The 22975-nt window shown below is 52.5% G+C and overlaps 1 protein-coding gene across 3 annotated transcripts in view; it reads left to right on the plus strand.

The window, feature by feature from the left end:
• SLCO2B1 (solute carrier organic anion transporter family member 2B1) overlaps window positions 1-22075 on the plus strand; it is a 56945-nt gene extending 34870 nt beyond the window's left edge. For all 3 annotated transcript variants that reach the window (XM_062630056.1, XM_062630057.1, XM_062630058.1), the window contains 8 exons: window positions 3943-4051; window positions 10596-10760; window positions 12749-12941; window positions 13962-14121; window positions 18413-18582; window positions 20280-20344; window positions 21025-21145; window positions 21554-22075. In XM_062630056.1, coding sequence (XP_062486040.1) covers window positions 3943-4051; window positions 10596-10760; window positions 12749-12941; window positions 13962-14121; window positions 18413-18582; window positions 20280-20344; window positions 21025-21145; window positions 21554-21728 — 1158 coding nt within the window. In that variant the 3' untranslated portion in view covers window positions 21729-22075. The remainder of the gene's footprint in view (window positions 1-3942; window positions 4052-10595; window positions 10761-12748; window positions 12942-13961; window positions 14122-18412; window positions 18583-20279; window positions 20345-21024; window positions 21146-21553) is intronic.
• Window positions 22076-22975: the final 900 nt, after the last annotated feature.

A 22975-nucleotide genomic window follows, 5' to 3' on the forward strand; every position in this document is an offset into this window, starting at 1 on the left:
TCCCAACCCACAGAAGGTGTTTCAGGGCACAAACAGCTCTGTTTGGGGTTGTTCTGGGTCCCGGCATGGTGGGAAGGTGCTGGAGCTTCAGTGCAGGCAGAGACATTGCGCAATGGCACTGGGGGAGTGCAAAATAACATCTCCGGTGTCTGCGTGGGGACAGATTGCAGCATTTACCCAAACCCTCCCCTGTTTGTTCAGCAGTGACCTGATGTGCTTCCAGTGGTGCTGACATGAGAGATGATGGGGAACGCTCCTCGGTGCCCGCTCCAGTTGGGGTTAGCAGGGAAAGGTTAAAGAGAGGGGACAAGGGAATCTGAGGCTTAGCCCTGGGATGCTCTGAGGCTGCCTCCTTAAACCTCAAGGCAAAGGCAGCCTAGGTACACACAGAGCATTATGTAGGGAGCTAACGGGGGGACAAGGGCAGGGTGTGGAGGTGCTGTGGGCAGGAATGGGATGATCTCTATGTCTAGATACTATAGGGAGCTTTATAGACGGGTATAACTGGTGGCTGAATGCAACCATCCCGTTACACGTGCGCAAGGTGCCTGTGGGCTGGTTGTTGAGGGCTCTAGGAAGCCAGGTCCCTGGTGGGACCCACGCTTGCTGCAAGAGGCACAGGGATGCGTTGTGGGGAGCGTGACCTTGTCAGGAGGAAACGGATTCCTTCGCAAGCCACGGGCTTTTGCTTTTTGTTTGCTTCAGATGAAAATAGCTCCTCCCTGACCTTGTTTGGCACCGAGCTGGGAGCGCCAGGGGATGCGCAGCCAGAGGGAAACGCTCCAGAAGCCTCACATTGAGCAAGGAAAACCTCTCAGCCACAGAGCACGGCTTTTATCCCCTTCTCCAGGGCTGTGTTTGAACAGAACCGGGCTGCAGCACCTCTGGCTGCCCTTCTCGCAGGTGCAGTGGTAGCAGGGGGAGAGCAGGAGCCTGGCTCGCAGGGAAGATGCTTTTCCTGCAAAGCAAGTCCTGGTCTCAACCCTGCTCGTACCTCGTTTATTCATGTCCATGCAGGGAAAGAGGGCTGCATGCCTTTAGTCCTGGAGATGAGAAGGATCTGGGGAGACCTTGAGAAGCTCCAGTGCCTGAAGGGGCTGCAGGAAAGCTGGAGAGGGGCTTGGGACAAGGGCCTGTAGGGCCAGGCCAAGGGGAATGGCTTTAACCTGCCTGAGGGGAGACTGAGCTGAGCTCTTAGGCAGAAGCTCTTCCCTGGGAGGGTGCTGAGGCGCTGGCACAGGGTGCCCAGAGAAGCTGTGGCTGCCCCATCCCTGGCAGTGTTCAAGGCCAGGTTGGACACAGGGGCTTGGAGCAAGCTGCTCTATGGAAGGGGTCCCTGCCCGTGGCAGGGGTTGGGGCTGGATCAGCTTTAAGCTCCCTTTCAACCCAACCCATTCTGTGATGCTATGAAAGACAAACTCCAGCTTCCTTTCACTTTAAATCAGGTTACAAACTCTCCTCTCTGCTCTAAAACTGCAGTGTTTTCCAGAAATACACCCAAGCTGTTCACTGTGGCTTTCTCAGCTTCCAGCTCTTTGTCCTTCAGAGAGGGATCACTGCTGGGCACCCTCTGCTCATCCAGAAAACCACAAAAAGCCCCAAATCCCCGAAATTCCCCGCTCTGGAATGCCTCTATGTGAGCATGACCCCTGCAAGTGGGATGTTCCTGTGCACATCTGGCTTAGCACCCACTCGAGGAGCAGCTGCTGTCTGCACATGGAGCCAAGACCTCGAGGAGGAGGAGAACTCCTCTCCCCAAGCTGGCTTGGACCCCTGATATATTTACTTGCTGCCTGAAAGGGTCAGGAAATGCATTCCTCTGGGATGAAGAAGGGACATTCACACGCTGGGAAACCAGATGCAGAAGGACCGGGATGAATCCTGCCTCCTCACTGTGGGCAGGGAGGAGAAGGATGGTGGGTCTACCATCAGAGATGCTCAAGCCGTGCTGCTGTTGCTGTGCTCCTGCCACAGAGGATTTCAGCATTACTCAGAGCAGGCAATTGGGCAAGCTGGAGTTGGAAGGTGCAAGAACATGGGCTGGTTGCTCAGCACTGCCCCGGCTGCAACAGCACCATGCCAAAGAAACCCAGACAAATGTGGGAAGCACCTTAAAACATGGCCCCACGCTTGGGTTTTTCAGGATGATTCCTTACAGGATGGGTGTGTGTTCATCAGTGAACGGGCTCCCATTGCCTCTCATGTTTTTGTAAAGGGATTTTGTCTATAGCCGTCACATCTACCCTCGTGTGGGGATGGTGGAGGCTTTTGAGGAAGGAGGATGAAGCTGCTCCATGCTTTCCATTAGGAAGAGCATCCCTAACCTGAGCTCAACCTGGGAAAAGCCAGAGAATCCCAGCCTGGTTTGGGTTGGAAAAGACCTTAAAGCTTCTCCAGCTCCAACCCCTGCCACGGGCAGGGACCCCTTCCATAGAGCAGCTTGCTCCAAGCCCCTGTGTCCAACCTGGCCTTGAACACTGCCAGGGATGGGGCAGCCACAGCTTCTCTGGGCACCCTGTGCCAGCGCCTCAGCACCCTCCCAGGAGTCACATTTGAGAGGTTCATTAAACCCTGATCTCCAGCAATAGAAGCCATGCAATGAGCGTTATCTCTTTCCCCCTGTAGAGGCGGTTCCATGAGGGAAGGTGGGAGCTGCAGCACGGGATGTTTTGACTTCCTCGCTGCTTAATAATCAGCCTTGTTTCCAGAGGAAAAGGGACCATTTTGGCCCAAGAGCTGCCCAGTTCTCTCTGTGAAGGCAGGACATCTAATTTCTGTTGAATGAACTCATTTGTCCCTCAGTAAACTGGTGCTGACTGTTACCACAGCGCTGCTGCTGAGCCCATGTGCGATGCCAGAGCCTGAGCTGCTCCAGCCAGTGTGGATGTCAGAGACTGAGCTGCTGCCTCTGGCCCTTGGGCTAAGAGCACACTGCGGTTTTCCATGAAAACCACACTTCTGAACACTTTCTGCTGTTGCATATGGATAATAGCACGTCTAATGTCATTAATGCCCTCCATCCCAGTGATTCCCTAGCAGCCTGCAGAGCAGGGGATGCGATAGCCAAGGGAGGACTCCTCTTCTCCCTTGGCTTGCTGCTTGCTGGCAGGGGAACGATGCCCTGGGGTGTTGGACCCTTGCCTTGGACATGCAGTCATCTAATGGGGCTGCAATGGATCTTGGATCATTCAAGCCCTCCATCTCCCATTAGCATCTCTTTGCTTCTGAGCAGCAGCACCAGGTCCTTTGGGCACCCAGGTTAGTGACTCACAGAGCTCTAAGCACTGGATGAGGCGAAATTAAGCAGAGATACATGGATTCATCAGACCTCCAGTAGCAAAGTGTTGCTCTTCTGCATAGAGGAGGATAAAAGGGAGAGAGCTGCAGGATCTGTCCCCTTCCATGCACCAGTGTGGGCAAAGGCACTCACACAGCAGCTTGTCATGGTACATATGGAGATGTGGGGGAAATGCTCATCCTCCACCCAAACCCAGCATCCAAACCTTTGGTTGGAGGTCTAGGATCATTGCTCCTTCAGTTCCTGTGCTTTCTTCCACCCTCCCCATAGGTAAACCAGACCCTCTGGGGAAGGAAAACACCTCCCTAAGGTTATCCAGCTTTCTGGATGTACAGGCTTATACCCCTTGAGTTCCCATGTTCATGTGAGCTGAGGACATGCTGTGCCCTACGTGGGTGATGGCCTAGCTTGATATTTAGGAAGTGGGATTAATTACTGTGGGGAAGGTGGCTCTTATCCCTGTAACAGAGCTGTATGCGTGGATGCTCCCACCCCACAGGACATGGACAGTGCTGGCCAAGCCCAAAAGCATTGCAGGCTCCATCTCCAGGGTGGGCTGCTCTCTGGCATGACTGGGGAGAGATAAAGGGGGTTCAATGGCAATGGCATGGTCAGCACAGTGACAGCCTCTTGTGTGTCCCCAGGTGGCGAAAGGGACGGAAAGCGACAGCAAGAAGAGCGAGGATGTGCTCAGCCAGCTCAGGTCGAGATCTGAACACGTGCAAAACCTCTCTCTAACCAAGTTCATCAAACGTAAGTGTCTGCATCCCCGGCCTCCTGCTTGGATGGGTTCTCTCTGCTTGCACAAGCACACGTCCTGGCAGCGGGCAATGCAGGGACTTGCAGTCATGGGACACCTCACACTAAACCATGGCACCCAAGGCTCTGTCCAACCTGGCCTTGAGCACTGCCAGGGATGGGGCAGCCACAGCTTCTCTGGGCACCCTGTGCCAGCGCCTCAGCACCCTCACAGGGAAGAGCTTCTGCCTAAGAGCTCAGCTCAGTCTCCCCTGGGGCAGGTTAAAGCCATTCCCCTTGGCCTGTCCCTACATCCCTTGTCCCAAGCCCCTCTCCAGCTTTCCTGCAGCCCCTTTAGGCACTGGAGCTGCTCTAAGGTCTCTCAGTCTCTCTCCATAGCAGAGGTATAATTAGGTCTGCAGGTCTCTTCCTGATCTGCTCACAGCAGATGCTTTCCATCTCCTCCACACTCCTCCATTCCATCTCATGCTGATCAAAGCATCTGGGGCTGGTAGCTTGCAGTGTTGAGTGGCTTTGTGGCTCGTCTAGGCAGTGGGAAATGGAACCCAAAACCTCATCAGAGCCCCAAACCAGGCAGGAAAAGGGTGCAAGGTGCAAGCCATGGGAGGAGAGAGAGCCCCATTTGGAGCCCTTTTGCAGTATGGGGGCACCCAACCCGTCTCTCAGGTCAGTGAGAATCAGACCCCCAAAATCCTCCCCAGACTCCCTCTTCCAAGGCTGGCCACAACACCCAAGCCAGGCGCCCTCCCTGTCCTTCCAAGGACAACCAGGGTCTGCTGTGTGTTTGTCTGACCACCCCAGTGCAATGTCTTGGTTAGCCCTGAGCGGGCTCTTTGTGCTGCAGGGATTCAGCTGGGCTTTAGCCTGCTCCGAGTTGTTTTTCTTGAAGGAAACACTCTGCACTTTGGCAATTCCTGATGGAAAGTGACCTTCTGAAGCCAGCCCATGGCAGCTTCCTCCCTGTGTCCTCAGTATCATCCCTTTAACGTACTGGAAATTCTCTGTATGATTGAGGTCAGTGCGGGGTCTGCGTTGTGCTCCTTGCACTGTTTGCTCACTACCTTAACGCTGAATTAGAGGAGCAAGCTGAGGGTTTATCCCCTCACCGACCTTGTCGCATCGTCATTGAGAAACCCAGTGTGATGGGAACAGATTTATCGCCCTCGGATGGGCTCTTTGCCTCTTTAAGATGAACACAAATGAGCTTCTGGGTGCAGAGGGAAGGGAAGGGAAGGGGTTGTGTGGGGTTGAGCCGCAGCGTTGCTGTTGTCAGGGCTGTGGAGCTGTGCTAATAGAAATCCATTCTTTCTGAGAATTCAGCCCCCAAAGCCCAGTCCTAAAGCAAATGAAGTGTCCGGAGTTTTGTTGTCATCATAGACTCACGGAATGGTTTGGGGTGGAAAGGACCTTAAGATCATGCAGTTCCACCCCCCTGCCATGGGGAAGGATGTGTTAGCAGGACCTCAAACACAAACCTCTTTTTAGAGCCAGAAAGTGGGCGGGAACTAGTGTGTGATGGATAGATTGGGACAATTGGGGTGAAACCTCAGGACTTTAGTGCTAGGTCACCTACAGGTTACTGGAAAGAGGATTTTGCCTCCCATTTTATGACTTTTTTTGCTTATTCTGTTTCTTCTGTCTTATTGTGTTTCTGTTCTTTTTGGATGCTGGAGAGGGACTGGACAAGGGGTGATGGGTTCAACCTGAAACAGGGGAAGTTCAGGTTGGAGATGAGGCAGAAGCTCTTCCCTGTGAGGGTGCTGAGGCGCTGGCACAGGGTGCCCAGAGAAGCTGTGGCTGCCCCATCCCTGGCAGTGCTCAAGGCCGGGTTGGACACAGGGGCTTGGAGCAAGCTGCTCTATGGAAGGGGTCCCTGCCCGTGGCAGGGATTGGAGCTGGAGGAGCTTTAAGCTCCCTTCATCCCAAACCATTCCATGATTCTATGGTTGTTTCTCTCACCAGACATCCTTTCCTCTCTTCTATTCTTTCCTACACACCGGTTTATGAAAACAACATCTGGAGATTTTCCAGCCTGAGTCACCTTGGAATTTTACACCTTCTGTTGTTTGAAAAGAGAGGCAGAACGGAACACACGTGATGGGGAAATGCTGTAGGACAGTCTGGTCCCTGTGCCGTGCTCATACGGAGCCTTTTGTACATCACACCCCAGTACAAAAGGGTTACCCATCCAGAAGGAGGACGGTCCCAGTTTGCAGTCTCAGCAGGCTGGAGGTGATGGGGTTGTGATGTGGAATCTTTGAGAGGTACCTCCTTGGCTTGCCTGGTTGCATCTGGCATCTCTGCCTGCAGCATGGGCGGCAGAAGGGCAGGAGATGGGCATTTAAGAGATGGGCTGTATCAGTCCATCAGTAGAAATGACACAAAGCAGATTCCTATCATATCTGACAGGAGAAATAGCAACCTGTGTATTAATTCAGCCTTGATGAGCACACCTTTTCACTGCTTGTAAATAGTATGTTAGTTTTATGGGCAAGGGGCTAAGCCTTGTGATGGAGATGGCTGTTGGCAACACCCCGTCTGCTTGCTGGTCCATCTGCATCTTGAGGGGAGCTTTAATGGGTGGTACCAGAGCTGCCCAGTGCTTTGGTGCTATCCTTGGAAGAGACAGCCCCAGAAGTGCCCAGTGCTGATGGCTGTGGGTCCCCTGTATGGGATGGGATGAAGGAAACCCTTAGGATACCAGCAGGGATTGGATCAAACAGGGACTGCATGAGATCTCAGGTTTTCCCATGGGATATTTCTGCCATGTTATCCCCACATCCCATGTAAGACAGAGTCCTCCCTCTGAGCCACCCATGAGGGATGGCTGCAAACTCAGCCTGGGACCACAACCATGAGGAAGGCAGCAGCTCCCATTGGGAAGCAGCCCTTTGCCTGTCAGCTGGAGGGAACAGGGATGTCAAAGCACTTGAGGATGCTCCTTGAGCAGCATAAGGCTGAAAATCACCTTTAAGGGTTCATCATTCTCTTAAGGGCTCGGCAGAAGCAAGCGTTAAGTTCCTAAACTGACCTGGAGCAGAAAGATGTTCAGAAATGTTGTTTAGTCGTTTAGTTCAGCTCAAATGATGCAAAATGAAGCGTGATTATGGAGCAGGAAATGCGTTTTGTCATTTGTTCTGTTGCTTCATTGCACAGGGAAAGAACTGAGAGCAAAAGAAGGGAATACTTGCCATTTACTTTATTGGGAATGAAGTGCGGCTGGGTTAGAGCCCATCCCACGGGGTGCTTCGTGTTCTCCCTTTCTCTGGAAGCCTCTGGGCTTTCAGTCTTCCTGGGGCAAGGTGTGATGAGCAGAGAGCAGTTTGCACAGCCCTGGGAAGCCTGCCTCAAGGGCAGGAAGAGCTTTTCCCTCCCCTATCAGCAATAACAGGATGGAGCCACGTACAGGATAAATCCTCAGGCAAAGCACTGGGGACGGATCCGAACAATGAGGGCAGTTACCCGAGGAGGGAGCAGCATCCACTCGCCCGAGTCAGTCAGAAGTAGGAAAGTCAAAGCACTGTTGGGACTGCTTTTGGCTCCCGCACAGATGCTCTGGGTGACATTGGGTTGCACCCCGCTCTTTGTACTCACCAAGTGCTCCGTTTGCAGGCATTGGACCTGCTCGCAGTAATCAAAAAGGTAGGATTTAGCCTCAAGTAATTTCCATTGCTAATTTCTGCTGAAAGCACCTTGGGAGGATGTGCAGCTTCTGTTGCACGTACTGGGAATTAAGCCATTAAAGGTGATCTTCAAAGCAATTAAAACACTGGGCTTGTGACTTGTTTGGGGGTTTTTATCTCTGGTGCCTAAAGATGGTTTCAAGGATATTCTTGTGTTATGATTTCAAAGCTTCCGTTTGCTTTTAGTATCTGCCCAGCTTCTTCTCTGGAGCTGTAAGGCTGAATTAGTAAGTAGGTGGTGGTTGCAGAGGATGGTTTCTTACTATGAAGTGGGGAGCCTGCTCGCTGTTGTAGCTTTATAGCTCTGGTCTGGGGTGGCAGACAGGATGTAGTCTGCCTGAAAAGGCCAAAGCACCCTATGGGAAAGGAATTGTTTTGGTGTAAGATTTCCATTGCCCCCCACAAAAGGCTGGATTAGTTCTTGGGTGATCTTTCAGCAAGCAAGGTGAGGTTTCACATTTGCAGTATGTCTGAAGTGTTAAGAAAAAACTAAGCAGGTATATGCCTCAAAAACCAGAAGTGGTAAATGCTCCATCCCTGGCAGTGCTCAAGGCCAGGTTGGACACAGGGGCTTGGAGCAAGCTGCTGTAGTGGAAGGGGTCCCTGCCCGTGTCAGGGGGTTGGAACTGGATGATCTTAAGGTCCTTTCCAGCCTAAACCATTCTATGCTTCTATAGCTAAAGGTAAAGCCACCTCCTTCTTTGGGGTTCACATTGATCTAGCCCAGAGATATCATCGCCGGTCATAGCTGAGTGGTACCCTCCCACCTCTCCAACATATCAGTATTTCAGGGTCCTTGAACATGTCTTGCATGCTTGGACCCTCTCTTGTGCCCTGCTTTTGCTGCTCCCCAATGTCTTTAGCTGCTTGCCTATCCCTGAGAGCAGAGTGCTGAGCTGGAGAGGCAACACTTCCATGAACAAGAGCTTTGGCTTTGAACAGGGGCCATCCATGGATGGACCTTTGCTCTTCACAGGAGAGGTGAAGACCACTGCCTGCTCTAGTGGAAGGGGTCCCTGCCCATGGCTGCGGGTTGGAACTGGATGAGCTTTAAGGTCCCTTCCAACCCAAACTATTCCATGCTTCTATAACCTTTTAGGACAGCTAAAACAAATACACAGCTTGGGACAACTCCCAGGCCAGCAGCCGCAGTCTCTCAGCGGCTCCCTACTGGAGCAGATATAAAGATTGTCCCAATTGTTTGCGAGCTGCAAAGAATTAACACCATTAATTTATGGCCGGCCACTGCATTAATCCTCCCTGTTAATTCCTTATCTCTGCCTCAGCATATTGCCTTTCATCTGGGAAACTCATCATGTGTTTGTCTGGAAGTTGCCCTTATGCGCGCCCTTTGCTTGCGCGCTGCGGAGCCGGATGCGGAGCACGGGAGAAGGAGACGGTGCAGGGGGAGCAGAAAGTGGGTTTGGGATGTGCACGAAGCAGAAATCACTCCAGGAGGGAGACCTGCAGCTTCCCAGCTGCTGGGTGTCAGCATCAGGCGTCCCAAATCCCATGGCACTGGCAGGGGGAGCTGTCTTTGCTGAGCAGGATGAAGATGTCTTTCCTCAAGCACTAAGGGTTCAGCCACAGGGGATTTCACTGGAGCAGTTCTTGCCTATCCAAATACATCCCAAAATACATATTTTTAATGATGGAAACAGAAAGGACGTTGAAATTGCAACCGCAGCAAACAAATAAATTAACTTTTAATGACTTCCCAGCTCCTTTGGTATTTGTTTTAGCAGAAGCACTGCCAGAAAGCTCCAGGGAGATGAACCGAGGCGCTGTTCACTCAGGGCATGCGTGTTTGGAATGATCCCTATAATCATTCGGGGCCACAATGCTCAGCCCATGGGTGGTGGGGCAAGGACAAGCAGGTTTCCAGGTTGCTCTCAGCCATCCTGGTACAGTCCAGCCTTGGAAGGCCGGAGATATGAATACAATTCATAGAGGTTCAGCTGAGGCTGAAAGAATACCATAAAGTCACTTGAATTTCTCCACAGGCACCATAAGACCCTGGCAGCTCTGAAGAAGAGCTTAGCAGGAGACACTGCTGCAGAATCATAGAATCCCAGCCTGGTTTGGGATGAGGGGACCTTAAAGCTCATCCAGCCCCAACCCCTGCTGCGGGCAGGGACACTTCCACTAGGGCAGCTTGCTCCAAGCTCATTCTTATCCCTGCAGGCCCTTGTCCCAAGCCCCTCTCCAGCTTTCCTGCAGCCCCTTCAGGCACTGGAGCTGCTCTCAGGTCTCCCCTTCAGGAGCCTTCTCTTCTCCAGGCTGCCCCAGCCCAGCTCTCTCAGCCTGGCTCACAGCAGAGCTGCTCCAGCCCTCGCAGCATCTCCATGGGCTCCTCTGGATGCGCTCCAGCAGGTTGGGCAATGACCACGAGAACAGTGCCCTTCTTTACGAGCTTCAGCCTTGAACTGCTCAGGCAGTGGGACCAGATGATCACTGCAGGTCACTTCCAACTGAAAACCTTACCTTGTTGCTTGCAACAACTAATTCTGCCATTGATTCACCCATCCCATGGCTGTCTCCTGAGGCAGGTGGGGTAAGGGATCATCAGCTTCCATTCTCTCACTCTGGTTTGCAATTTTCAGGTCTGTTTTTGCAGTGTTATGATGCCTCATTCCGGCTTTTTAATGTCCAAATGGTCAATCAAGCCCTGAAATGGTAAACCCTGAAAGCACTCATTCTGCCCTTTCGTAAATGAAATGTTCAGAAGAGCTCATCACTCCTAAAGAATTAGTTTGGTGCATAAAATGTAGGAAAATCCAGGGTTTTGCCGCTTCCCATGGGTTATTTTGCTGTTCAGCTCCTCTCTATGCAACAGTTTTCCCTTTTCCTTTCAGATTTCCCTCTGGTGCTGCTGAGGAACCTGCGCCATCCCGTCTTCCTGCTGGTGGTGTTGGCTCAGGTGAACCTCTCTGCCATGGTTGCCGGGTTAGCCACGTTCATGGGGAAGTTCCTGGAGAGGCAGTTCTCCCTTACAGCGTCCCTGGCCAACATGATCATCGGTGAGTGTTGCTGTCAGGGCTTTGAGCACCTCTTAGAGCATAAACTGGAGGTTACTGTTTAGTGCAGAGGAGGCCACGAGGATGCTCAGGGGCTGGAGCAGCTCCTGCATGGAGCCAGGCTGGGAACATTGGAGCTGTTGAGCCTGGAGAAGAGAAGCTGCGTGGAGACCTCAGAGCAGCTTCCAGTGTGTGAAGGGGGCTACAAGGATGCTGGAGAGGGACTCTTCATCAGGGACTGCAGTGATAGGACAAGGGGTGATGGGTTCAAACTGAAACAGGGGAAGTTCAGGTTGGAGATAAGGCAGAAGCTCTTCCCTGGGAGGGTGCTGAGGCGCTGGCACAGGGTGCCCAGAGAAGCTGTGGCTGCCCCATCCCTGGCAGTGTTCAAGGCCAGGTTGGACACAGGGGCTTGGAGCAAGCTGCTCTATGGAAGGGGTCCCTGCCCGTGGCAGGGGTTGGAGCTGGAGGAGCTTTAAGGTCCCTTCCAACCAAAACCATTCCATGATTCCTAAGAAGGAGCATTTCCTGCAGAGCCGAGACAGAGGTGACACAAGGTCCTTGCCCATAGTTTCTCAGCTGCTATCTGCTTCCCTTCCTTTACACTTCTTGCTAGAAGAAAACCTTTTAAGACCTGCATAGATGTTTGTTATCTCAAGCTCTTCCGTATAATCAAGGAAAGGAAACCAACTCTCTGCTTCAAGGGAGCAAAGAAACAACGGATGTGAACCGTGCGTGTTGCTGTAGCGGGGCTTACTTTACATCAATCATTGGGTTAAGGGTCTTTAAATAGTCGCTAGTAGATAGAATGAAAGCCTGCAGAAATGCAGGAATGCATTTGAAGGCACTTTGGAGGAAGAGGCCGGTGGGACTCTGATCGCGCCTGAACTCTCCAGCGTGTTTTCTATAGTCAGACTCATTGCTTGTAGTTGTTGATCTACTTGTGTGCCGTCGGTGGTGTTAGGAAGGAAAAGAGTAAGTGCTGAGCAGGATATGTGCTCAGGAGATTAGCCTGCTTTTGCTTGCATTGTAATATCCAGAATATCCTGTCCGAGGCTGAGGTCTCCCTCTGTGATCTTCTCATGGTAATAAAAGTACAAAGGAGAGCACTCTCCTCTTGTAAAATCAGCTGGGGAGTTCAGAGATCCAGACGGGGAAGTATTTTAAATACACTTTAGCACAAACAGCAGGACTCCTCATAAGAAAGAGTTTTCTGAAGTCCACAGCAAATAAATCAGAGGAAAAGGAGCGGAGCAGACTGGCAAAGCCCAAGCTAAATACAGGCAGAAAGGTTCAAGGCAGCAGCAGTGGTGTCCTGCACTGATGTGCCCTGCTGAACTCTTCCCAGGCTTGATTTACCCACCCCATTAAAGGGTAAAAAACCTATTTCTTGGCTAAATTGTTCTAGCTTTTGTTCCCAGCTACTAAACCTTGTTTTGCCTTCGTCTGTCAGATCAAAAAGCCTTCTGCAGTTGGAAAACCCTTCCTCGTGTGGGTATTTATTGGCTGAAAGCAATCTCCCCGTTGATTCTTTGTTGAATTAAACAGGTTGTGCTTTGATATCCCGTTATAAAGGTGGGGTCTGTAGAATGCCAAGTGTGTGATGGAAACCTTCACAGTTTTACACTGATAACAACTGAAGTGGGCAGATGGCTGCGTTACACAGGGATTTAATATCTTCTGTGGGTTCACTTGATGTTTTCTCCTTGTCTACACTGAAAAATCACATTTGCTGGGTGAAGCATAGGTTTTGACTGGTCCCCACATCTTCCACGCATGGATACATAAAACATCCAGTCTGCTGTGGGATCCTGCTGGTTTTGCATCTTAGCATCATCCCACCGGTCCTTGCAAAAGCCTTGGTACCCATCAGAGCACAGATGCTACAAACCAGGACCCCAACAGCAAATCCTCTGGGGCTTTGTTATAATGAAGGGACTGATATGGATCAGAGGATGGAGAACAGGGTTCAGGAGCTGTCTTTCCCTCAGGTGCTGTGAACATCCCTGGGGCCATGGTTGGCATCGTGGTCGGTGGTGCCATCCTGAAGCGGTTCCAGATGTCCTTGAGGCAATGCAGTGCTATGTGTGTCCTCGGCATGTTCCTCTGCCTGGTCGTGGCCTTCCCCCTCCTCTTCCTCGGCTGCCCCACGCAGAAGGTCATGGGTGTTACCTACAGTGAGAGGTACTGACAGGATGGGAATGGGGGGGGGGTCATTCCCAGGGATGTGGGTACACCCCAATTCCCACCTGCACTGGTTGGGGTGGAGGTGGGAGTTAAGTAGAATACCCAAAAATGGGCTTATTCCCTAACGAGAAACAGTGAATGGTGATAAAATAAGGCTAGAGATCAATGCTGCTGTGAATGAACACTCATTTCATTGCATCCTTACTCCTTCCATCTTCATGGCCTGGTTGTGAAACCCCAAGTGAACGTTTTTTGGCACAAACAGCCCAAGATTAAAAATTCATCTTGGAAAGTGCAGCACTTACTCAGAGGAGAAGAGTTTGGGCAGGGGCCAGCCCTGGGATCACACCTTCAAGGCTTTGGCTGCTTCCCTAGGGGCAGGACCTTCTTGGTCCAGAGTGTCTGTAAAGTCCCATGTTCAGCATCCTGTGGTCTCGGTGGAAGCTGGTCTGAGCCCTCAGTGGGAAGCTCACCACCTCTGTGGTGTTGCAAATACCCCAAGAACCCAGATTTGGGGCTCAGTGTGAAGGAAGTGGGTGGTTTTCTGCACCGTTTGTGGTCAGGATGCTTTGTACAGGCAGAGCAAAGGCTTGGGGGCTCGTAGTGGAATTTCTGTGGGTCTTCACGTGTAGGCCAAGGGGAATGGCTTGAACCTGCCCGAGGGGAGACTGAGCTGAGCTCTCAGGCAGAAGCTCTTCCCTGTGAGGGTGCTGAGGCGCTGGCACAGGGTGCCCAGAGAAGCTGTGGCTGCCCCATCCCTGGCAGTGCTCAAGGGCAGGTTGGACACAAGGGCTTGGAGCAAGCTGCTCTATGGAAGGGGTCCCTGCCCGTGGCAGGGGTTGGGAATGGAGGAGCTTTACGGTCCCTTCAACCCAAACCGTTCCATGATTCTATGACATGGGGAAGGTTTTGTTGAGCAATCAAATGTTTCTCTGCTAATCCCAGTATACCTGGTGTATATTTTCAGTGTATCGATGATACTCAATACCATGCATTAACATTTTCCTCCTGCTGCAGCTCCGAATTTGGACACCACGCCTTGGAGTGCAATCTCCAGTGCAACTGCCCTGAGAAAGCCTACAACCCCATCTGTGGCTCCAACGCTATCGAATACATCTCACCCTGTTCTGCTGGCTGCAGGGGTGTGAATATCAATGCAGACAACAACTCAGTCCTGGTAAGTCATTCGGGTGCTGCATCCCTGTCCGGGCATGGGATGGATAATGAGGGATGACCCATGCAGTGCTCAGGTCTGGTTTTCTGATGTTAGTGTTGGACAAGCTCTGCATGGCCCTGTGGGATAGGCAGGAGAAGGTTGGGAACATCCCAGGAAAAGCCTGGTGTCTCTTAGCACTCTCCAGTATAACACAGTCCTTGGCCAAGGTATCCAACCTTTTGGGACACCTAAGTGTCCTTCCCCATCAACTGCTCCCTCATTGGGTCTGGTTTAACTCCACAAACACCAGCTTCAATATCTCCCTGCTACCCAGCAGCTTGAGTGGACTTCATGCAAAGGCCATGCAAAGATGCATGGAAGATGCAAAGACCTTCTGCTTTCCCCTCACCCCTAAATGCTCATCAGCAAGGATGAGCTTTAGGGACCCATCCAACACAAACCAGTCTGTGATTCTATGATCTAGTTCCACCCCCCTGCCATGAGCAGGGACACCTTCAACTGGAAGCTGAAAACACTCAACTGATACCTACGGTTGCAGAAGCAGCCGGGTTGTCTCCATCATATAACTTGGTTTAGCTGTGTCACATCTATAGATGAAGAGAAGGGAGGCAGCTCTTGCTCTTGCTTCTGGGGACCTGGGGAGCAGCTCTGTGTGCTCTGAGCCAGGCAATGGAGGGACCATTGCCCCAGTACACACAGCACTGATATTTAGTCAGTGACTGCTGTGGGAGGGCCTTGGTAAAGCAGTGTTATTGCACCTTTGAGCCTGCGGACTTGCAGGTTACAAAGTCATGATCCAGTTCCAATGTGCATCCTCCCTGTAAATGCCGGTTCTCAAACCTTGTGCTTGCACGAGAGGATCATTTAGGGGGAAAATCCTGGTGTGGGAGCTGGAGAAATGGGGCTTGCTCTTGGCTTTGCCTTGGTTTGCAGACCTGGAAGTGCTATTGTCCTGCCCTGTGCTTCTCTCTCCTCTGCTGCTCCCTGCCTGCCACCCAAACCCCGATGGGGCTGAGTATGCACAGTGCCAGTTGTCAGCTGAGTCTCCAGGCGGTACAGTTCAACAAATAAATAGGAAGGGAGGCTTTGCCAATCCAAATACCTATCTGAAACACATTAGCAATCCATACAGGGTGAGTAGTTTCCCGCTGGGCTCTTGGCACAGGGTGTAATGGCACCAAGGGACTGTCTGGGCACCTTTTAGCAGCGTTTTGTTAATTAACACCGCTTCATTCTAATAACCATTATGTCTTGTGCCAAGGCTCAGTCCCAGATGTACTTTTCTGCATCCCTGTGCCTGTGTTTAGAACAGCGGGGCTGTTTCAACGGCTTCTTCCTTGCCAAAGATGCCTCCAGCCCTTTGACATCCTAAACTCCTGAATGTGACCCACTCCTGCATTCGTTATATGTATAATTACGTGGAGCCAGACGCTACAGCAAAACTGGGGCTCCCTGGGTGGTGCCATCAAATACTACTTGGTAAAGCCAACATTAGCTCTTCCTTTAGCACTGAGATACTTTGCTGGGTCTTCTTGCCACCTATAGAATCATCTTAGAGTCATAGCATGCTCTGGGTTGGAAGGGACCTTAAAGCCCATCCAGCTCCAGCCCCTGCCACGGGCAGGGACCCCTTCCATAGAGCAGCTTGCTCCAAGCCCCTGTGTCCAACCTGGCCTTGAACACTGCCAGGGATGTTAAAGCCATTCCCCTTGGCCTGGCCCTACAGGCCCTTGCCCCAAGCCCCTGTCCAGGCTTGGAGCCTCCAGCCAACACAAAGCTGTCTTTGAGTCCCTTTCATTCCTGACTCTGACTCTTTGCAAGGTGCTGGTTGCACGGATCAAGCGAGTTTTAATTTATCTAATTGTGTTTCTGTGAACTGCCTTGGCCCAAATTCATCTCGGCTATCGCAAGCACTCGGCTGTGCCGGGTCCCCTGGAGACCCTCCTCTGTGCCCATGGCGGCAGAAGGAGCACAGAGGATGAGTTTGGTTTCGTTCGTTTCAGATGGCTGAAGAGGATAAATCCCTTAATTTAGATTCTAAATCCCCTTTCCTCGAGGTGGGAGGAGGGATTTTGTCCCCTTCCATCCCAAATCTCCCCCTGTGCTCTCAGCCAAGAGCAGTTCCTTGTGGGTCTCCTATGGGCATCAGCCATGCCCCTTCCCCAGGCAGTGATGTGGCTCCTGCCTCTGGGGTCACCCTTCTGCAAACTGCCAGCCTGGTGTGAGTCTGGCTCCCTCCAGCAACAATAAAATCCCACTCATTTCATGTAAAGGTCTTTAAAAAGAGGTTTCTTGTTCAAGAAAAAGAGAATTGTGATGGAAATCGGGAGAAAAAGACAAAATCCCCTGTTTCTTGCCCCGAGGCATCTTCCCTTTGCTAACGCTGTGCCAGGAATTTATGACCCTCTCTCAAAGGTGAGATTTTGCATTTTCCACATGCAAGTGATGTTCTGATTTAATCCTCCCCTGAGCCTGGCTCTGGCTTTGGTTGCAGCTCTGCTCTGCATGGAGCCACTGGATGGAGGGTTTTGCAGCAGGAGACAAGGTGGGTACAGGGGATGGAGCCCATGCTGCTCCCATGGACATTTCCTCCTCAAGATCATAGAATCAACCAGGATGGAAAAGAGCTTCAGGACCATCCAGTGCAACCATTGCCCCAAGGCCACCACTGCCCCATGGCACTGAGGCCTCATCTCCACGGGGTGTGAACCCTTGCAGGGCCGGTGCCTGCAGCCCTGCCCTGGGCAGCCTGTTCCAATGCCTGAGCACCCTCTGGGGCAGGAATTGTTCCTCAGCTCCATCTAAACCTGCCCTGGTGCAGCTTGAGGCCGGTTCCTCTTGTCCCATCCCTTGTTCCTTGGGAGCAGAGCCCAGCCCCTCCTGGCTCCATCCTCCTCTCAGGCACTTGTAGGCAGCCATCAGGTCCCCCCTGAGCCTTCTCTTCTCCACACTGAACCCCCCAGCTCCCTCAGCCCTTCCCCATCACACTTGGGCTCCAGGCCCTGCACCAGCTCCGCTGCCCTTCTCTGGCCCCGCTTCAGCACCTCAGTGTCTCTCTTAAATACAGATGTAGCACAGGTGGGTAAACTCACATCAGGCTTTAATGTTTTATCAGCTGTGTTTGTTTCACACCAGGAGTCCAGATTTATTCAGGATGCCAAAGCATTCATATGGCAGATGATGACATTGAAATAAACCTGTGTGTAAGCATCTTCAGTGCATAGCAGACATGAAGCAAGCATAGAAGGATTGCTGCCGGGAGTAGGGAGGCATTGCTGCAGCTCACACCAGCAAGGCAAGGATGCTTCTGGGTTGGGAGCACTTCCAGATGCCTCTGGAAGCACAGAGAGATGAACCAAGGTACCACTGTAGATGACACTGGAGGACCCCAGCTCCATTGGAGTGAGGGTGCTGGGGAACATCCCCAAGGGCATCACCACAGGGATGAAGGTGCCCTTGTGCCACTGTGCTGGGCGCTGCTCAGGGCACCCCTGGAACATGGGCTCAGGTTGGGTCCTGCTGCACAGCAAAGCTGTGGCCGGGCTGGAGAGGGGCCAGAGAAGGGCCCCAAAGATGCTCCCAGGGCTGGGCAGCAGTGAGGAAAGGCTGAGAGAGCTGGGACTGCTCAGCTGGAGAAGAGAAGGCGCAGGGAGACCTGATCCATGTGCCAGGAGGTAAAGGGGGGCTGCAGGGAAGATGGAGGCTCCCTTTGGACAAGGAGTCCCATGGGAAAGCCCAGGGGTGATGGGCACAAGTTACTGCTGGGAGATTCCCACTGGGAACAAGCAGCCACTGGAATAATGTCCCCAGGGCAGTGGTGACTCCCCAGGGCTGGACACTGTTAAGATGGGGCTGCACAGGGTGCTGGGCACCCAGTGTGGGTCAGGCTCTGCCTGGAGAGGTTGGAGCAGACAATCCCTGAGGTCCCTTCCACTGGGATTCCATGCTGCTATGATTTGAACCAAGGTACCACGGTGGTACCAGCTTCCCCATCACCTGTGTGGGGATGTGACACCCTGGTGATGCCCTTGGGACATTGTGAGCCTGGGACCTCCTTTCAGCGATGACAGCACGTTGTAGGCTGTCAGTGGGATGGGAACCTGTGTTTCCTCAATCCATCAGCCTGTTATTCCCATCCAGCTTTATCATACGTGTTTCTTCCTCCCCTCAACCCCTCTTTGAAGTGCCGAGTGCTGATTACTGCTGGCCATGCACAGAGAGCCCCATGGCAGCTGGCACCTACCCCTGGTATCTCCAGATGAGCAGGCTCTGGTTTCTCTCCTCTCTGCAGAACTACACCAACTGCAGCTGCATCTCCGACCACGGGCTCATGGGCTCTGCCAGACCCGGGACCTGCAGCACCGGCTGCTCCCGCCTCTTCCTGCCCTTTGTGATCCTGTCCTGCCTGGCAGGGATCCTCGCCAGCACGTCCCACACGCCGTCCTTCATGCTCATCCTCAGGTGAGGTTGGCCATGGTCTGGGTGCAGCCACAAGAGACATCACAAAGTGCTGTTTGGGAGCCCAAGAGGTCCTTGAATTGAGGAAGGTTCTGTCCAGCTGAATCAACCCCGTATTGCACCTGCTCATCCCATTGTTTTTACATGGGTTTTGCACGTGTTGGTGCAGGGAATGGGGCTTCCCTGCTCCCATCAGGGCAGTGCTTGTGGTTGTCCATCGAGGCTATGCCTGGCTCTGGAGACCTGGCGTTGCTGGGCAGGACAGAACCACCAAGCATCTCTGGTCTCAAATGCTGGAGCAGGAGAGACCTTCAGGACTTGCTCTTGAAGACCCAGCACTAACAGAGCTCCTGCTTCCCTAAGACAGCAAAGGCTCCTCCAAGGTCTCTTTGGTTATTGCTGCTGATCCCTGCAGACTTAAGCAGCCAAGTGAGGATTTCAGGCTGCTGGAGGCTGTATCGTGGAGCCACGGTGCTGTGGGGCCAATTGCTCTTGTAGGGAACGTGGTGTCCAGCACCATGCCAGGCCCCCACAGCCCCACCACCCAGCAATGGGGCCGTGGGGCTCGCAGGAACCCCACGTGGCCCTCAGCACCCTTATTCCTTCAGATCCAGCAGCAGAGCCTGTTCCTTCTCCCCACCACGGCTGGTGCCTCAGGAACGAGATGCACCATTAACTCAGCACTGCAGAACTTCAGCGCTTTTTAATGCAGCTCTGTGCTCAGTTAAGAAGTTTCATTACTTTCCTTTCCTTCTGGTGGATCTCCCTTGGGCACAGCATCCCTTCCCAGTGCAGAGAAGCAACTAGGACTGCAGTTGCCCATACCCTTGTAAAGGTGCCTATGGGGCAGGCTGGAGCCAGCCTCAGCACAAGCTCTGGGCTGGGATGGGCAGGAGAGGGAAAAGCCATGGATTAGTCTGTACATGATCTTCCCAAGCACATTTCTGTGGTCAAAGCCCTCCAAAGAGTTGCTTTTTAGGGATAAGCTGTGGTTAAAACCTGGTTTTAGCTTGACTTATTATTAAATCATATAAACCCCACCTTTAATGCCATGAGTGAGGTATGTGTACAGCAGGCAGTCAGAGAGGAAAGGGAAGCTGAGTCCCTTGAAGTGATGCCCCATCCCTGGCAGTGTTCAAGGCCAGGGGGGTGGAACTGAATGAGCTTTAAGGTCCCTTCCAACTCAAACCATTCCATGATTCTATGACATGTGTTGGCCTGGAGGTCTTCTCCCACCCAGTCCCCTCCCATGCGTGACCCCATCAGGAACCACAGCCTGAAATACTTCCAGAAAACTGGGGTACCACCAAAACACACACTGGGACATCCTCAAGGAAAGCCACTTCCTCAACGGGTAAATCTCCCTTGCAGCTACAAAAAGCATCCCTTCTATTGCTTGTGTTTGCAGAGCCAGCAGCTAAATTGGGTTTTGTTTGTGACTTCCTCTTTAAACAAGAAGCAAGAACACTTCACTGAGCTCCTCCCTGTCTCTTATGGAGCTCAGCAGGTTTTCCAGGCCAGGAAAAGGCGTCTGGCCCTGATGAATGAAGCTTCATCAGGACACTGATGTAAACGGGAACTGCCTGGGGTCCTGGGCTGGGTTGAAGGATGGTTTGGGGGGTGAGATGCCATCAGGCTTCATGTGAGAGCCGGGAGGGAAACATCCGTCTTTGCGGCACGATTTCCATTCTGTGTTTCAGGAGCATCCAGCCTGAAGACAAATCCTTTGCTGTCGGGATACAGTTCATGCTGCTGAGAGTTTTAGGTAAAGGAGAGCGTGTTGAAATGTCAGCCTGGAAAATCGTGGCAGCTCTGGGGGTTGTGCAGCCCCAGGGCTGCAGGAGTGGTGCTTAATCAAGAGTTTCAGACTGGATAAAGCCTGTTCTAAGCCAGGGAAGATGCGGCCTTGCAGAGTCTGGGGGGCTGCACATGGTGGGGATGGAATGAGGGATCTCCATGGGGTGATGAATAAAGGGCAGGGAATAAGTTTAGATCCACGCAAGCAGCCCTTGGCTGTGTGAGGATACTGCCACGTTTGCCCTCAGCCTATCAGGGTGGCTGCAAGCCGTGTCTTGTGATCCCACTACTTAGTTTTCCTATGGTGAAAATCCATGTTCACCTGGAGACCCCCCAGAACATGCCATTGCAGTTGTGGGATGGAGCATCCATGCACAGTGCATGAAGGAGGTGAGCATCATTCCTTTGTCAAAGAGCAATGAGAAAGGTCCTTTATCAAAGAGCAATGAGAAAGAAGGATCTTTCATCCCAGTGGGGTGCAAACACACAGCCAGCCCTTGGTGCTCTGTGCAGGACCAGTGCCTTCGCAAAGACCATCCCCAGCCACTTTATAGCCCCTCACACGGGAGAGTAACCAGGGTTGGGTTTGTCGCAGCAGAGTTGCTTCTATAACGTCCCAATGCCCCCCTTAACCCTTTCTGCTTCCAGCGTGGATGCCAGGACCCGTTCTGTACGGCAGCGCCATCGACACGACCTGCATCCTCTGGGAGAAGAAGTGTGACAGGAAAGCAGCCTGCAGATACTACGACAACAACCTCTTCAGGCAAAGGTAGGGGTGTGCATCAGGACAAGGGCTGAGGGTGCAGAGGGACAACGTGGCATCAGGCCACCTCCTGCATGGGATGAGTTGCTGCATATGCCATGGTAAGCAAGCAGGGAAACTCGCATCCCCCCCGGCCCATTCTGACTCCCAGCAATGCCTAGGAATGGCTTGGAAAGTCATTGGCACAAGTGAAAACCCTGAACAGGACCTTGTTAACTTGCTGCTGTAGACCACAGAGGTCCAATTCCAGAACTCCCTGCGTGGAACTCCAGGCTTGCAGCAGTTGCTGAATGTGCCCAAGGAGCCAGTCCCCATGTTCAGTGTCCGCTGGGTGCCCGGGGACACTGGGTATTGGTGCTTGATGTGCACAGGAACACACTTCCTACCCTGACTTATTGTGTTTCCACACCACAGGTACCTTGGTCTCCAGTTTTTCTTTGAGGTTGGTGCCTTCCTGTGCTTTGTGACCGTCTATATGATCCTCAGACGGCAGGAAAGGGAAGCCAACAGTGCAGCAGGGACAAAGGCAGACCCAGAGAAGGAGAAACTGGCAGGAAACTCCATAAAGAGCCCAGAATCCAAAGTGTGACACCAGAAATCCATGTCCTTGGAGCTGAAGACATGTGAATCGTGCCACACCTGAACTGTGAAGGATGGATGGTTGGAGCGGTGGCCAACGGGGCTACTTCCTAATGTTCTGGGTGGGATGGACTACATCTGTGTGCCATGGACGTCTGCCTCCTCCACCTCAATGGTGCAGCTTGCTCCTTCACGTGGATCAGTCCACACACATTAACCTTTGGACACTGCAGCCTTCTGGATTCATGTCCTCCAAAGCACTTGCTCCTACTGACGGTCTTGGTGACGCCAGCACGGAGCAGTAACCACGGAGCTGAAGGATTCCGTGGGGTTTTTAAATAAATCATTTGTAAGAAATGGTTTTGTACTGGATCCATCCATCTCCATGAGGGATGGGCTGTCCTTGTCCCCAAAACGTCACTGTGCTTGTTCCTTTTGCTCTTGCAGTGTTAGATGGCCTCTTGAAGGCTTCATCCCACTGGAGCTGACATTGATGGGGTGTTTGTCACAGGCTGTGGACCATGGCAAGGACAAACTTGTCTGCTTCACCCTGCTGCTGTGCAGAGGCTGCTTTGGAGGTGAGGGGAAGGGATGAGGATGCTGGGGATGGGAGGATGTCAAAAGGAGCCACAGGTCCAGCCTGGGAGAGAAACTGCAATACCTGTTCAGTGCCTTGTTCAGCCTGGAGGAGAGAAGGCTCCTGAAGGGGAGACCTGAGAGCAGCTCCAGTGCCTAAAGGGGCTGCAGGAAAGCTGGAGAGGGGCTTGGGACAAGGGCCTGTAGGGCCAGGCCAAGGGGAATGGCTTTAACCTGCCCGAGGGGAGACTGAGCTGAGCTCTTAGGCAGAAGCTCTTCCCTGGGAGGGTGCTGAGGCGCTGGCACAGGGTGCCCAGAGAAGCTGTGGCTGCCCCATCCCTGGCAGTGCTCAAGGCCAGGTTGGACACAGGGGCTTGGAGCAAGCTGCTCTAGTGGAAGGGGTCCCTGCCCGTGGCAGGGGTTGGAGCTGGATCAACTTTAAGGTCCCCTCCAACACAAACCACTCCGTGATTCCATGATTCTACCCACAGACTTTGGCAGTTTGGCCACGTTTTGTGGCAGTAATACTAATATTAATAATTCTTATTTTTTTATTATCAGTACTTATTCAGGGGCTTCCTGAAGCACAGCAGTGTTAAGGCTCTTTCCCATTTTCCAATTTGACAAAGGCAGGACTTTCCCCATGGATGCAGGACCAGAAAGGGAGGTTGAACCCATCCC

This window comes from Pezoporus occidentalis, unplaced genomic scaffold (assembly GCF_034315485.1).
Source record: "Pezoporus occidentalis ecotype Australia unplaced genomic scaffold, CSIRO_AGI_Poc_V1 ctg347, whole genome shotgun sequence".
In the NCBI taxonomy this organism is placed as follows: Eukaryota; Metazoa; Chordata; class Aves; order Psittaciformes; family Psittacidae; genus Pezoporus; species Pezoporus occidentalis.